The sequence below is a fragment of the Oryctolagus cuniculus genome, chromosome 10 (assembly GCF_051225735.1).
Source record: "Oryctolagus cuniculus isolate XC-2025 breed Fujian yellow rabbit chromosome 10, ASM5122573v1, whole genome shotgun sequence".
NCBI lineage: Eukaryota > Metazoa > Chordata > Mammalia > Lagomorpha > Leporidae > Oryctolagus > Oryctolagus cuniculus.
The window spans coordinates 23233594-23250490 of record NC_142876.1 but is presented as its reverse complement, the minus strand read 5'-3'; the positions used below and the strand labels follow the sequence as shown (position 1 = coordinate 23250490).

General features: G+C 40.2%; 1 protein-coding gene across 50 annotated transcripts in view; it reads right to left on the bottom strand.

Moving 5' to 3' along the window:
• Window positions 1-16897, bottom strand: part of TCF4 (transcription factor 4) — a 386580-nt gene that overhangs the window by 31547 nt on the left and 338136 nt on the right. For 28 of the 50 annotated variants that reach the window (XM_051851926.3, XM_070050130.2, XM_070050128.2 and 25 more), the window contains 5 exons: window positions 14871-15003; window positions 6549-6616; window positions 5494-5572; window positions 3083-3159; window positions 348-551 (listed from right to left, as the gene is read on the bottom strand). In XM_051851926.3, coding sequence (XP_051707886.1) covers window positions 348-551; window positions 3083-3159; window positions 5494-5572; window positions 6549-6616; window positions 14871-15003 — 561 coding nt within the window. The remainder of the gene's footprint in view (window positions 1-347; window positions 552-3082; window positions 3160-5493; window positions 5573-6548; window positions 6617-14870; window positions 15004-16897) is intronic. The other 22 variants (XM_070050132.2, XM_070050140.2, XM_070050149.2 and 19 more) reach the window with 1 other exon arrangement.

The window sequence follows — 16897 nt, the reverse complement described above, 5'->3', positions numbered from 1 at the left end:
AAGATTGGGCTAAGTGAGAAAGACCACCACAATTGCATAAATCTACAGAAGCCGAAGTGCTTGTCAGGGGCTGGGGCCTGGAGGGATGGGTGATGACTGCTTAATGGGTACCGGCGGGTTCTCTGTTTTCATAGGGGGGAAATTGTCCTAAAATTAGACTGTGGTGGTGGTTATAGAACCCTGTGAATACATGAAAACAAGCAAGCTGAACTGAACCTGTAGACAGGGGATCTGTATATGAAGTGAACTGTATATCTCAGTAAAGCTGTTTACAAAAACCAAGCAGCAGCAGTAGCAATTCTTCCTGAAATTGTAACTCTGCCCAACCACACAGGCTACGCACTCACCATGAGTGAATGTCTGTTGGCTGAAAGAAGGCCGGTTCCATACCCTGAGCCCAAACCGCCCATAGCTCCATTGTGAGAAGGTCCAATGATCCCATGCATGTCCCCGTGACCACCGGGCATAGCTGTGGACGGGCCCACCGCATGATTCCGGAGAACGTGAATAGCATCATCCAGTCTTTCCAAACGGTCTTCAATTCGGCTTTGCTGTTGGGTAAGAAATGTGAAATGTGATTTAGTGCAAAACGCATGCGCAAGTTAAGGAAGTAAAACTTTAGTTGACACAAACCACACTTTAGGTTTCTGACTATATGTTTCCAATCAAGTTTATTTCCTTAAGACAATAATAAAAATAGTGTCTTTCCTAGAAAACTGGTGGAAAACATTAATGTTAAAATTATAGTGTTATTTTTCCTGAACAAAGTAAATTCAGTAAGTCTTCCAGGAGATTATTATGTACACATGCTACACTGCACTGCATTAGTTTAAAAGAGAATTTCAATTTACTTTAGTAGAGAAAAACATACATTGAATTTAAGGAACATTTTGGCAGGCATTCATTATAAAGTTTAAAAATTATCAATGGAAAGATGACCTATTTAGAGTTTCCCAGCATCCTCTCTGAAGGCCTCCCCTGTGGCATATGCTGAAAAACTAAGTATCAAGAAAGATGCACATAAAAAGCACATGGATGGTAATTTCTTGTTGAGTTTTTACCTGTGTTTCTTGCTTTTCATCCTTTACTAATAGCAACTTGTGTGTTTATTTCTGTGTGCTACTTTACTGAAAAAAATCTATGAAAATTCCGTCAACCAAAGTGGTATAGATTTTAACACTGAAGGGTCATGAAGACTTGAATCAATTGTCATCAGAAGCTTCCAACTGATTTCAAAACTCATAAGATATAAGGGTGTAATTTTCTGCTACCTCGTGTAATTAAAAACCGCATGATCTTTTTACATGCTAGCCATTAGTATTCTAGTTTTATCCAACTAAATAAGGCCTATATTACATGAATAAAAGTGACATGTAGCTACGTATTCTTTCTTTAAGGAACTGAGATCAACAACAATATCAAATACCAATCTCTGGTGAGCACTGCGATATACCATCTTACTGGGTCCTCATTCCACACAAGTACATGGCAAGCAAGCAGGCAGAAGACGTTATTCTTTCTATATAGACATGACAACTCATCAGTGTCACGCTGCAGCAAACAGTAAAGTCAGGGTTGGAATCGAAGTTTTTTGACTTTAAATCTAGTGCGTTTCTGTACTGGATCAACCTACACTCTCTGGGTGCTAACATGCTGTGCAAACAGATGGAGCAGCTCCAAAGCATGAGAAACACAATGTCTAATTATTCTATACCAAACAGAAGAATGTGTGTCTAATATAGTTAGTGTATGGTATAGAGCATTTTGATTTGGTGGGTCTGGAAGTTGAAACGACCTTCCGAGGCTGCTAGCTCTACTACTTACTTGACTTTGGAAAGACTGCTACACATCCTTGCTTCCACAGTTTTTAATTTATAAATAGAGGAATGAGGCATACCCTTCTAAGTGTCAAGGGAAGCATGGAAAGAAACTGTGCATGTGCCTATCACACTGGCTGATTCAGCTTCCTGACAAGACAGTGATGTGGTGAACCCCTTCTTAAGGGACTGAAGCTGTGGTTCTATTCGCAAGATGGACAAAGCCTGTTTTGACGGTCGGGCCCTAGGGAATACTCAAGGGAGGGAAACACTAAACAGAGCAATGGATTATTTGGATGTGGTCTGCAGATTGCTGGGCTAGGCAGTGCACACGCTAGCTCCCCGAGTGCTGGTCGTTACTGGCTAAAATGCAGAGCTGAATGTGCTGCACACTTCAGCATGGAAGACCCCAACAGAGGGCTGCTCACCTTTGCATTTTTATTTTTACATTTTCCTTCATTTAAAGAGTGAGCCAGAAGGGAAGAACCACTGGCAAGACAACATTACTTTAGGTTAAAAAAATATGCTTCCTTCATGTTTTTCTCCAAATATGGAGGAAGAAAGGAAACAAACAAGAAAATCAACCCTGTAGGAAAAAAAGGGTCTTTCCACGTGCTGTTCCTTCTTCCCATCCAGTGCACTTGCAGACCAGATCATCTCTGCACAGATCAGTGTGGGTTTCAAGTCGCAATCACCATGAGTTGAGAAACACTAAGGAAAGTGTCAGACACTGAATCATCAAGTGAGAATCTATAATATTTTATGCCCAAGGAGATTGTCAGCTACTCCCTTCTGGCGGAGGAAGATTTCTTTCCTATTCCTGGTATTACTGGATTTCCATGAGAACCACACTGAGTGAGGGGATAACCAGGACACCTCTCAGGCAGGGGTTTAAGAGGACGCCTCCTATACTCTGTTTCAAGTGTTCCAGCTGCAGCTCCAGCATCTGGATGCCAGGAGAACTATTTAATCAATAGCAGGGATCTTTCCCAAACATGAGGAGGCTTATTCTCCCAAGACTTCTAATATCTTATGTCGTTCTAGATATTTTGAGTCCTGGGGCTTCCCCTGCAGTGGTATCTGGGTTACCATCTACAAACAGGAACAAGCAGTCTCACAACTCGCACTTCGGCCACGCTTGTGTGCCTAAGGGTGACCTGAAGTCATGATGCCTGAAAGTTAAGAATCCCTGAGAGTGATGTGGACACACAAAGGAAAACAAGGTGTGAAAATGGTGAGAGTAGAAACTGGCAGGTGAACCATACCAAAGAGTGTAAGGGTCCTTCGTAGTTAGGAGACGAGGAGGCCTGTCCTCCGTTTCTAGACCAAACAGCAGTGCCTGCTGATAGCAAAAAGGGAATGACAATTAGAGTGACACAAACTTACAAAGAAACTCATCAGTCCCTTTAGAAACAGCAATGCCGATTTACATGCAAGAACTGGTGGGCAACGAAAACATTTTTAATGTAAACTGTAGACTACTGTAAGACTTCCTGTCCCCCCAGGCTGCCTCCTCTAAGGGAACACGTGCCTGATTCTGAATTCTAGCTAGGACAGCTCCTGCAGAGGAGACCTGTAGCTATGAGGTCTGTGGACTTCCAAGAATGTGAGGTGGAGGGCTGTCGTCCCTTTACCCAGGGAGAGTTGATGCTGAACCAAATTTCTCTCCCCAGTGGAAAACAACTTTGCTATGTGTTTAAAGAATGACCTTTAAAATGAGATAAACCTTTAGTAACCTTTCACGAGAGTAAGATCAGGCAGCAGCATTCACTAAACCAGAATTTAAAACCTCCATACATCAGTAACAACTGAGGCGTTTTTTTTCTGAAGAAGATAAATATTTTATGATTCACTAAAAGAAAGATGCCTGCACTTTCCATGTCTAACCTACGAAATATAAACGACTTTTACATTTAAATGAGTACATATTCAGGGAAGAGAACTTAGAAAATACCTAATTCACAAAGGAAAAACATAGTAGCTCCGGTCTCATTGAAATCTCATACCCTGACACTTTTCAAATCCATTCTTCCTGTCTCGTCTGGGTGTGCCTGTGTATTTTTATGCTAAATAAAAATAGGATATTTTGTTCAATTAGTTTTCTTGATAGAATTTGGACAGAGTTGTCGGTGTGAAAATAGCAATCTGTCCCCATATTTATATCTTCATAAAACTTCTTTCTTCCTAACATGTGGTCTTCCATGAGGCATTACCAGGAGCCAAAAAGTGCCATCTCTAGCCTTATTTCTGTGCCTTCCACCTAAAGCAGGCTCCTCAGGTTGAGCGCATTTACGGTGTTCCCCAAGTCACGTACCCTTTCTGGACCCAAGTACACTCATCCATAGAATCAAGGCATTAGTCTACATGGGTTGTTCTCAAACTTTTTATAGATCACAGAACTGTCTTATTTTTTTGCTTTTTCCACATTAGAAAACAGATGACATGAGAGCTGCTTTGACTGAAATGGGGGATATGGATTTCCACGTGCTTGGATGTCTCAGGTCCTTTGCACCCAACCTTCTCTGGTTTTGGAGATCGACACCTTAGGTCATTTTCAGAGTCTAGGAATCTGGTACCGAACGGGAGGAACAGAATACTGAACTTTCCTTTTCTTTCCCACCATGGGGGACGCTTTGCTATACTCTTCTAGTCATCCTCTTCTAGTCAGTTTTAACTTGGTCGCCCTGGACAAAAAGACTTTGACATCTGGCATCCCTCCTCTTCTCCTGTGACCCTTCTCTGGGATGGGGCCTTGGAAAATGCTGCTATTAAGTCCGCCAAGCCACAGTCATCACTTCTTACGAGTTTTGTAGCAATCTGAACCCTCCCATTCTCTTCTAGGGAACCCAGTTTATAATAGGCCCTGAGAGTATCATATACAGAAAATGAAACAGGGCTTGAAGAAGCAACATTTAGGCAAGGGACTTCACTAGAAATCATAGGAAGGTCAGGTTTCAATCAGATACAGATGTGATTCAGATTTTTTTAGAAGCCACCTGTCCTCTTTCCAAAGAGCAGAGACATGTGCCAGGCAAGGCTTTCTGGAAGCATTTATATAAGGAAGGGCAGGGAGTCTCTTAAACGTACCTCTGAAAAGTGAAATGATTTACTGATATAATTTGACAAGTTATAATTATTCAATTTGAATCCTTAGGTCAGGCTGATCTGTTATACTATGGAGGTAAGCATTCACTTACCATCACACAATTACTTCTCAACTGATTTACAAAATCGCAGTTTTCTCCCTAAAATTCCAATGACTGAACTTTAAAAAGAAAGAATTTGGAAAGCCTACAATTTCTGCAGGAAATGATGCATTTAAATTGTCTATATCCAATGACTTTACAATCTATATTCATACGCATGACTATATTAACTAATTTTCTTCATTGGAAATTTTATTTTATTGGAATACATTACTCTGCCATTGCGTATCTTGCAGAGCTATGAAAAGTTTAAGAAATGTTTTCCTATATGCTTAGGTAGTCCACAAAAATCAGCTAATTTTTAAAAACAATTTTAGATAGGTGATCTGTCTCTCCTATCTCATTTATATGGGAATGCGAGGCTTTGAGGTTTGGGGAGGACTGTTTGTATCCCTTAGAGGAGTAAGTACAAAAGGAATATTCTTATCATAAACTATTACTGTGATGAAATGGGATTTAAAATACAGTACCTGAGAGTGAAGGTGGAGAGCCAACAGGAGTCGAAGGGTTTGATGAAAAGCTGTTGTTAGTGTGATCTGGAGAATAGATCTGAAAACAGTGGGGAAAAAATGCCATCACTCATCAGGAATAAACAATTTGCAGTTTTTTAAACCACAAAGTTGTCAGTGCAATTCATTTAAAACTTCCTGGTTAGAAAATGCATATAACTGTCACCTGTGGTACACAATATTCTACAATGGAAAACTTACACTTTCAACTTCCCTCTCCTCATCCACAAAATTCGGTCAGATAGTGTCATCTCCAAGGTTTCCCCAACCCTTTAACTATGATGAAGCCATTTGCCTCTCATTAGAAGGCCTAGATTAAATAAAATCTTTTTTGAATACTAGCTTTGTGCCTTTCACTTAGGGCACACAGCTAGTCTGAGTCAAATTTATTTTATGCTCTCAATAGCAAGGGAGAGCCAATCAGAGAGACAGCATCTTGGAACAAAGCTTCACTTATATTTGCTAATTCCAGGGTTAGCTTTGGAAGAAAACACCATTACGTGCCCTCAGACAAATGAGGCATCCCATTTTGTCAGTAGGGAATGGGCAAGACATGTTGGGGTCCGGCTTTCGAGCAGCTGGTGAGCAAAGCAGAGAAACTGAGGCTCTGAGATGCCGATGCCAGCTCCTCACGCACCTTGGCTATTGCCATTTTCTTTATTCAAATGCTTTTCTCAAAGTGTTCTAGAACCGCCCCTTGCAAAGTCAGGCTTGGATGGCCATTGAGAACCCACAGTACTCTGGAGCAAAGAAACCTGCCAGAAAAACGTACAAATCCGCAGGCCTGGAGAATATCCCCAGATCTGAGAAGACAAAATAGAAGCACCAGCCATGCACTGGGAGCTTCCGGGCTCTCTCCATCAATTTTCCAACAACCTTCATGTAATACAGCCAGCATTTTCCCAAAACCAAAGTTATCTGCCCTTCATTTCCTAAAATTTCCAAATGTCCACTTCTGATTAAAGTTCACCCTTCTACAATGGTGCCTGTGGAGTCCAAAGTCAATATTTCCTCACCGAAGCAAGTGCTTTCCCCAGGGCATCTCCAGTCTGCGAGCTGCCTGCTGCCCCGCTTCCTCTATTTGCTGCAAAAACAAAAGGCAGAATATGAAAACCAGGCGGTGAGACGTCTAACAATCTTCTATTCCTGGTCCATTTACTCACAATTTAATTGCATTTTTAATGCTAATTACAACACATTAATCTTTAATTAGCATTAATTTGTTTGCTGAGGTAGATGTCAAATATATTCATGTTACATTTTTTTACAGATACAATATAAACTTGACACCTTGGTTTAAAGACAAAGTATTTTAGTTGCTGTTACTTTACCCCTTGTAGCTCATGAGTATTGTAATGAGGAATGGTAGCAAGCTGCCATTGACATTTATCACTCAGAAGCGTGCAGTACCTTCAGGTCTCTGCAGCCCCCAAGATTCAGCTCTCCTTTATATTTTTATGTCACAATTGGAATTATTGTCACAAATAATTTATGTCTGTTTTGAAATCAATAAAAATTTAATACACAGCAAAATGGGCATTCTTTTTAAAATTCCAGAATAAATGAGAAATAAGGCGAAAAAACATCTATAACAAGTCTGGCTAACAGAAAATTTATATATATATATGTGTGTGTGTGTGGTGTGTGTGTGTATGTGTATGTATATATGTATACTTAAATTGAGAGGCAGAGAAACAAAGAGACGGAGAGACTGGAGAGAACAAGACCTCCCATCTACCAAGTCACTCCCCATATGCCCCACCACTCTCGGGACTGCAGCCAGGATCTCAGAACTCAACCTGTGTCTCCTCCATGGGTGACAGGGACTAAACTACTTGAGCCATCATGGCTGCCTCCCAGGGTCTGTACTGCAGGAAGCCTGGAGTCAGGAACCCAACTAGGAACTGAAGTCAGGCACTTTGATGTGGAATGCAGGCGCCTTAACAATCAGGCTACATGCTCTCTCCATTTTCAATATCTTAAGTAACATATTCTCTATGTATTTAAGTTTGTGTTCACACTAAAAATATTTGAACTATTAGGCAACTAAAAGGTAATATGGCCTTAAATTCCAGAAATATAGTAAGTACATATTTATGAAGCTTATCTCTACCATCTTTTATGTTTAATGTTTATTTAATTGAAAGGCAGAAAAGGAGAGAGACAGAGAGAGATCATTTAACTGTTGGTTAACTTCCCAAATGCCTAAAACAGCCAGGGCTGGGCCATGCTGAAGACAGGTTCCTGGAACTCCATCCATGTCTCCCACATGGGTGTCAGGAGTTCAAGTACTTAAGCCATCATCAACTGCTGCCTCCCCGAAGTATCAGCAGAAAGCTAGATCTGAAGCAGAGTAGTTGAAGCTCAAACCAGGCAATCCAATGTGGGATGTCAGCATCCTAAGTGGTGGCTTAGACCACTGTGCCAATAATGCCCACCTGCTCTACCATCTTCATTCAAAGTTAGCTCTATTCGACACATATGTACAATGAAGAGGCATATTGGGCTGGCTAGTGTTCTTCAGAGCTTGTCAGTGTTACCACAATGACTGTAACTTAGGGAAGGTTGCATTTATTAAGGTTTCCAAATGAGCAAATAGCCACAGTACTTAAACAAAAGCTATTAAAGTTCCAGGGGAAGATATGTATCACTGTTTTATAAAACAAGATACAGGAAATCTGAAGTCAACTGAAGAACCCAAGTGCAATTTCAGTGCATGCAACACAGTTAAAGATTTCCATCTCTGCTCTTGAACCAAGAGACCCCTTTCCGACAAACACACCAACATAATTTGTAAATCTCAGTGGTGGGGCCAGATGTCCAGTAGTCAAGTTCTCTGCTTTTCTAGGTCATAATTTCATTCTCCTGACCTCTACTTAGCATAATTAAACTATGCTTGTTATTTTTACATATTTACCTGTTGGCCATGTCACTTAATCTTTTGATTTATGCTTTACTTGGGTTAAGACATCTACACTCACTTTTATTTTTTAATTACTGAAATACTGAGAGAAAACTGGAATATGATTAAAAAGCATAATTACCTTCTGACAAAACAAATCTCTTCTTTACCATAAATTTATATTTAAAAGATAATGAGCTACTTAGTATTAAAGATTATATGTATAAGGATAAGCACATTATTTGAAATAAAGATCTGATATACAATTGAGTTCATGGAAGTAAGTCAGATATCAAGAGTATTAAAAATATTTAATACAATAAATGGTAACAAATTATATCTAGTGTGAAAAATAAGAAGTATTTATGTATTAAGGAGTTCTTTAAAACCTAAAGAGAAAATAGCAAAAATCTGAAAATGTAGATGGCATCAACATTTTATTTTTTGGACTCCATCACCATGATATTTGGGGGTAACGATCTTTTTTTTTTCCTAAAAGAAATATTATCTCTTCATTATAATACACCTACAAATTAGATTTAGCAGCCAAAATGGTTTGTGGTATCTGCTTGATTTGAATATAGATCTTCATGAATTTCAGAGCCAAACTGGAAAAAACAATCTAGTTATCTAACAAAGAGCCTACACCAAAAGAGAACAAGCTATTGTTTCATTTACAGATAAACTTTGCTACAGTAGTGGCTTTCAAAACACTCATTTTTTTTTTAACAATTTTAAAATGAAGATAATACATTTAGAAAAGTATTTTCTGGTATTTTTATGAGACAAAACAAAATTGAAAACCAAGAAGAATACTTTAGGAATATTTAAAACATAAATGATATATATGACATGATTAAAGTTTAGGAGAGAAAAGATAATATCATTATGATTTTTTTTAATACTACACCTTTCTAAGAAAACCTATTAGTATCCATTTTATCCAGGGAGGTAGGAAAACTCAGGAAGTGCAATAAAAAGCAAATCAACTCCTTACTTCATCTTGTCATGAAAATGTTTCAGAAAACTACAAAGGCTACTCATGGAAGCCACTGATAAGAACGGACTATTTTTTAACATGAAGCCATTTTACCTTGTAACAGCTGGACAGCCAAACCCACGGGCTTAAATTTCAAAGCAGTTTATTGGGGCCAGTTTTCCCTTTCACTTGGAATGCCTTTTGTTCTGTCCCAGGAAACACTGGAGAAGACACATTTTCCAGATTCCCTGAACACATTAACACTACATGGGTCCTCTCTAATAGATTTCTCTCTTTCTGTATGTGGCTGATCTATCAAAGGGCATAAATAATCAGAAAGTAAATATATTTTTAATTCTCAAATGGTATAATTTGTTTTGCACGGAGAAATGGGTCATGTTTAGCAAAACACAGATCAAAGCCATCTTTTTGGCTTCAATGTCCTAGGACTTAATTACCATTTTAGGCCCAAGTTTTTGTCAACTTACATTGTTGGAGATTGCCAAAATGTCCAAAGTAAAGATGAAAACTGTTGCCTTAACTTAGTAAAGGCCATGTGGATTTCTTAGGCAATTTTTCTTCTAATCAATTCGACTTGCTTAAGAGAAAATATAATCGTCTCTAAGTAGAGCCGTAACACAAATATCAAATGAAGACTAACAGTTATTAGGAGGAACTGTAATTCTGTAGGAATAGTCAACACTTCCAAGCTACCCAAGCAGTGTTTGGAGAGCTTGCAAACAGGTGCTATTGTTGGCTACAAGATGAAGCAGAAAGAGGGGTTTTGTATCTTGGGCTACAAATTGGACCACCCTGTGTCTCAATCCCAGCTCTGGGGAAATGGTAGCTCCCATCAGAACACACCCTACACAATACACCAGGACGAGAGGTGTCTGGGGATCAGCTCCCGAAAGTCAGAATTTGGAAAAGGCGTTCCCCCAAATCACACCCCTCACCTCAGCCTGGGAACTCAGGAAGACATCAAAGGAACAGGACTCACAATTCCAGAGTTTGTCTGAGAGACGCAGGCTGCTTCACAACGAGGTATCTCAGAACTCTGTCTGAATGACCCTCTTGTTATAAACCATTAGAAGCAGCATAACAATGCCATGAACTTGTCTCTGAAGATGATAAAGAAGGGAACAATTCCAGCACTCCTACTACAACTGTACTTTCAGAATAAAAACTCAAATACAGGCTACAGTGCACTAATGTTTGCTGGGATGGACTCCTGGGAATTCAGGAGAAAAGGGGATGGGGGTGAGGGCTCAAGTTCGTGAGCAGGAAATGGAGGAGAAGACTTAAATCAAATGAGTTTATTGTTCTCCACTGGTGGTCCTGTAATTATGATGCCCTGACCTTCTGGATAAAATTCCTATTACTCTGATGCACTGTGCCTGTTCATCACCCAAGTGTATTTGAGGGCTCAAGATTCTTGTAAAATACAAAGTGACTATTATGTGACTACTCTAATAATAAAATTACTGTGAAACCAAGTCCTCAAGGGGAAAAGGACGTCATGTTTCTACTAGGAAAGCCACATCCTAAAATGCATCGTGTCGTACAAACATGTCATTAGAAGTGAAAGTTGTAAGGCAGATTAATTCATGGACCGGATAGATATTCCAGGGTAATGTTTAGCATATGGTGTTTTAAATCAATCTTGGTAGTCGGTTCCTTCAACACTATTTGGTTTGAGGTTTAAAAACATGGGAAATACCAAGCATGAGAAAAGAGACCAGTTAAAGACTAATAAAACAACAATAGCTATTATAACCACTATGTTAGTTACATGCAGAATTCCCTTTGAGGGGAGGAGAGGATGTGTAGACTCAAACCACAAGGGGTCACACCCTGCAATGTATACAGATGGTATCTCTCAGTGGGGGGCTACAGTATTCTCATCCTTGAGAAGCAGGGGGTCCTTTCACTCCTTTGGATCAGGAAGGGCTACTGGCTAGCACTGCAGGTAGGAAGGAAATACATGGATAGCAAAATGTGAATGGTTATTATCCTGCAGGCAGCTCTGTTATCTAACGCCCTACCCATGCTTCTCTGCGCACATGCTCGGATGTAGAACTGGACTGTGCTCCTTCTGAGACACACGCCAGCAGCAGAACACGGAAAAGGTTTTAGGAAACCAGTGGAAGGGGTGTGATTCCAGTAATTCCTAGAGCCCCCTGACAGTTTCTCTCCTTAACTGTGTGTTACCCACACAGTACTACTGCAAATCCCAGCTAGACCCTAGGTACCAACTTCCTACAACTGTCTGGTGTTAAGAGACCCTTCTCCTCAGAAATGTTTGTGAATCTCCAGACTCTCTAGTACAGCTCGAGAGAAAGGCTGCGGAGCATATGCCACATGGAGAACGTCTGACTCGACAGTTCTCTTAAAGATCCAGGGGCAAACATGTCCTTTAAAGAAAGAACAGCCTCATTAATGCACTTGACCCAAGCACTATCATTCTTAAGGGTGTCTCCAAAAAAAGATTTTGGGCATTAAAGAACAAATGAAAACAAAGCAATCTCTCCTCCCAGTCAAACAAGTAACACACCCCACTCATCGTCTTCTCTCCTGGAGACACAGAGGCAGAACTAGAGGGTTGGGACTGTGGTTCCAAGAAGGCACCTTCTAGTGATCTGAGAGCTTGCATCTCCCTCTTCTACCCTCAGCTCTGCACAACTAGTCACCGCCAGGAAGACATATTATCACAGGAAACCAAGACACAGGGCATGGGTCTTCTTCCACACAGGAATAAAAGCAACTCCCTAAGCGTGCACCCCGCCCTGCAGCTTTTCACCAAGAAAATGTGAAAAATGTGATGTCCATGCGTCAGCGCTTGAACCCCATTCTTATGGCATTAGTGTTGCTTGCAGTCATTTTCGACAGAATCATGTGTGTAATCTCAAACATGTGGCAGGCTATGTGTTCCCCATTTACCAATTATTTAATTAGCTCTGTTTGTCCTTTGAGAAACAGGCAACGTAATATTTCTTTATTTCCTGTATTTCAGAATGAGTGAGGATATGCCAAATATTTTCAAAAGTCTACAGCTGTATCCTATTAATCCATACAGTCTGTTAGGGAAGTATTACTAACATCAGAAGAGAAAACTTCTCTTCTCGTTATACCGACATGCCGCCATCGCCGACTTCAACCACGCTCTGATAACCAAAGCGAAGGCTAGGAGAATGAAAGTGCTATAGAAACATGAGCCACCCAGACACCTTGCAATATAAACCCTCACTAATATCCTTAAGTTTTCCTCTTTATTTTCACTCTAGGCATTGGAGAACATGAAAGAAATAATCTGTAATAAATTAACATCTGTATTTATGCAAAGTAACAAGGGTCTACTCCTTTATGTATGATTTCTGATGAGATCTTTTCCCATTCTGAATGTGGATTTTGATAAGCACACCCATTCCAATGAAACAATTTATGTAACAAAATCCCCTCAAAGCTCTTTTTGGGGTTTCAAAAATCTTCTGCTTTTCTCTTTTGAAATTATAGCTTCCCTAATATTGTCTAAACCCGTAAGCACAGTCCGTGGTCTGTACCAAGTGAAGTCCATCCTTAGTATGCAGCAGAGTCCTAGGCATGTGCCAGGCATTTCTGTTCCACTCTGCCCAGGCCCCCTGAGGAGATGCTCCTGTTCATCCTCAAGCTAACGTTGGGACAGCCAGCCACAACCAAGCAGATCTTGTTCCCACTGAGAGTCAGCTACCCCCAATTTACATTGAGTGCTTAACACCATCTCATAACATCTCTTTGTTCACAGTCATGGTGACTCTATGCCAGAAAAAATGGCAAATCAATCGACTGAACTTTTTTTCAAACACTGCATGAGTATGTTTTCCTCAACTCATGGTTTTGCTCCACCTTCATACCTTCCTAAAAAAGAAAATTACTCAAACCACGAGCAGACAGGAAATCTGTCATGCAAGAGAATGAATGACCGGTCATCCTCCTTTATATCAAGACCTCATGACTGCAGAAAGGGGCTTTCCATCTGTCAAACCGCATTGAAGTGAAATATGCTTTTCTCACTCTTTCAGTTCTGCACTTTTCTTTCTTTCTTCTTGTTTTTCAAGTTTGTCCAAACTGCATTGATAGTTAACAAACATTTCTCCATGTAACCTCTGTCCAGAATTCTCCAAGGTCAAATGGATGCAGCCCATTTGTAAGGAGCTTTGTTATGGAAAGTTACAAAAATGGAAACTCTTGTTAAATCTGCTTCTTAGTGAGACATGACAGCAGAGGGCCGCCCGATGGCTCAGCTCAAATGTGAAATATATTACTGAATAAGCAGAGAGGGTATCACTCAGGCCGAAATTATATTTGTAACATTTCAAAACACATCTTTTCTCCTTCATCAAAATCTCTCCCACATAAGTGATTCACACCACTTCCCAAAGTCCTACAGACAGACCACCTATAGAAAAGGGAGACACTGAAGAACTAAGAGCAATGAACAGTAGCATGATCTTCTCTTAGAAAACACCCTGAATGCTGTCATCAGTAACCCTCTGCGAATGGAATTTGGCTCAGGTCAGGTATGGGCTAGAGCTAGAATCAGCATGAGAGGCAACCAGTGAAATCTGAGGCTACAGTAAGACCCAGGAGCACCAGGATAAGGCTCAACTGAATGCCAAGGTTACCAAGGCAGACTCAGTGGCAGGGAGCTGTCTTCCCACCAGCCCAACGTGCCCTCCTGTCGAGCTCTTCCCTTGCGGACCAGGTGCTGGTGGGGAAATCATCCTTCCCAGGGACAGAACCACAGTGCACACCATGAGGAATGAGAGGGTGATGACTCTGTTCACTGGCAGCGGCATTCCTCTTGGTCTTAACTCATTAGCGAATTTGCCTGAAGGAAAGCACCGAACTTCTGGCCCACTGATGCTCAGACATCTCCTCTCTTGTAAACGAGCAAACACTGCTCTTGGGAAGGGCTGTGCAATGCCACATTCTTTAGAAGGTCAGGCTCATCTAGTTATTAATAGTCACCTGAGAATTTCACATATGCTTGTCTTCAGAAGACAGTGGCACGCCATGGTTAAGAGCTCAGCGTGGTGAATGCTATTGGGAAGAGGCCAGTGACTACTATTAAGAGCCAGTGTGTCCGTGGGTCACTAGTCTTCCATGGCTCCTGTCATGGAAAGTTCACATTACTGTTTGAGAGTGTGAGAAGCAAGGGAACGTGGGTCTATTTAAGCCTTATTCAATATACTGACTCACAATGGACAAAGTAGTCAAGTTTTAGTTTCTTGTGAAGGAAAAAGAAGGGATTTTGGTCAGGCCAGTGATTATTTCTGTTTGGCTCATTTGTTTGTTCATTCAATTGTGTGACAAATATTTATTGCCTAAATGCTGTTCAGTTATGAGAGGGGATAGAGGCCCTTCAGTATTCAACCCTGACATTGACTGAACGTTGGAATTGGCATTTCTGTGACTCACCCATTATACTGTCTGTCCCGTTGGCAGGAGGTGTACAGGAAGAGGTGCTGTAATGGTTTGTACCACTACGATGGAAAGTGGACATCGGAGGAAGACTGGAATTGATGTCTGCTGAGGAGTGTGATGGATAGCTCTGTAGTGAGACACAGAAAAAGTAGGCCATTCAATCACAGCATATTTAGCAAGTTAGCTTTCTAATAGTTCTCTCAGCACTCTCCACTTTGCAATGAAGACAGATTCTAGAATTTCAAAATAGTCAAGACAACATCTTGCTTAGATCTGACAGCTTTCATTTTTCAAATTATAAAACACAGACATAGTTAGTTGGTTTGGGTTTGCATCAAATGAAGAGGAATAAAATGGTAATGTAGGACATGAAGAAATGATCACAATCTCTAAATCTACATATTACTGCTTAAAATCATCTTTGAGATAGCAGCTACATAAAAGACCATCTCTGTTATTATTTGGGGGATGATGGGGGAATTGGCTATTGATATGACAAAAATTCCACTAAAGAATGAATAAAACAACATCAGGACCCATACATTCACATCACAGTTCATCCTGACGTGCTGGACACTAAATGGCAAAAAAGGAGTCAATGTCAAATCTTCCTGACAAATTGGATCATGTACCTAAACTCTAGCAGCAAGAATGAAAAGGTAAATTAAAAAAAAAAGCGCATGAATGATTAAATATCTGTTTAAAGCATCAATAAGTGAAGCCTTAAACCAATGATTATACTGAATTAAACTAGAACCAAGAATGACATATTTCACTTTGTGTTGTTTTTTTTTTTTTTTTTTTAAATACTCTTCCCATTAGCTCCACCTTATAGCTGGCTAGGAAAGAAGAACCACGTGTTCAATAAATCACCTGCTTGAAGGTGTGGCTTTTAAGTTCCATTACTATCCTAGTTAGTCAAAGAAACTACTTTTTCCTGGGCCTATCACAGTGCCCCTAGGGTGGGCAATTAGTTACTATCCACTCATCTGCTTGGGAATGAGAAAATCCCCATAAGAGGCATGCTCATTTAGATGGGCACCTGGAGCTTTTTTACTTTTTAAAATAAAAAGTAGCTTAAAAAGTTATTCTCATAGACATTATGTAATTGTATTATGGCTATGAAAAGAAAATATTTAAGCTAAATAAACTTTTTTCTCATATGTAACATATAAAAGGACTAGGATCTTTAATATATTACTAGAGATGCTGCTGTAATTGTTTAATTTCAAATTAGAAATTGAATATGAGGCTGACAGGGGTACTTCAAGCCCCAGCATTTTTCCACAAGGAGAAAAAAACCATTTTCTTGCTATTGTCCCGTTTAGTTTTGCAAGACCCACTGTAGGTTCAACTGCTTGCTTAAAGATTCCACTCCCACTTCCAGCTTGTCCACAATCTGAAGGCACTTTCATTTTGTACCATGCCAGTTAACACTTAACGATTTGCCACCTTTCATCCGTCAAGTCCATTTCTGCCTTTACTCATACATGGTGAGCTCTTCAAGGGGAGGGACAGAGCCCACACTGTGCACTGCTCACCACTTATGGCTGAGTACTGAACACATAATCACACTACATGCTCAGAACAGCTGGTTATCAGTTAGAACTTGGTAAATGTGGACTGAAATATGGCTTATTTGAGAGATAACAGTCCCAACAATGAATCTACATTTCAGACCTAAGTCTGTCAATGACACATGGATGTCTATGAAGATATTACCTCTGCACCCAAAATAGTCCAACTTGAAAGACTTCAGTGAAAAAACTGACATGATCCCTTTAAACCTCCCCAAGTTCCCGAGAATGCATTCCAAACTTTTCAATTTCATGGACCTCCTTCCTTGACCAAAACATTCCTCAGGCCACCTGTTAAATTCATTTCTACTTGTCACACAAAATATATCCCAAGTAGCCCATGAAATTTTCTCTGAAAGATAATAGAGTGGGCCCATCCTGAAGTACAGATAACTTGAAAGACTGGATAAACCACTTACCAGTAAATGCAGATGACCAGACAGA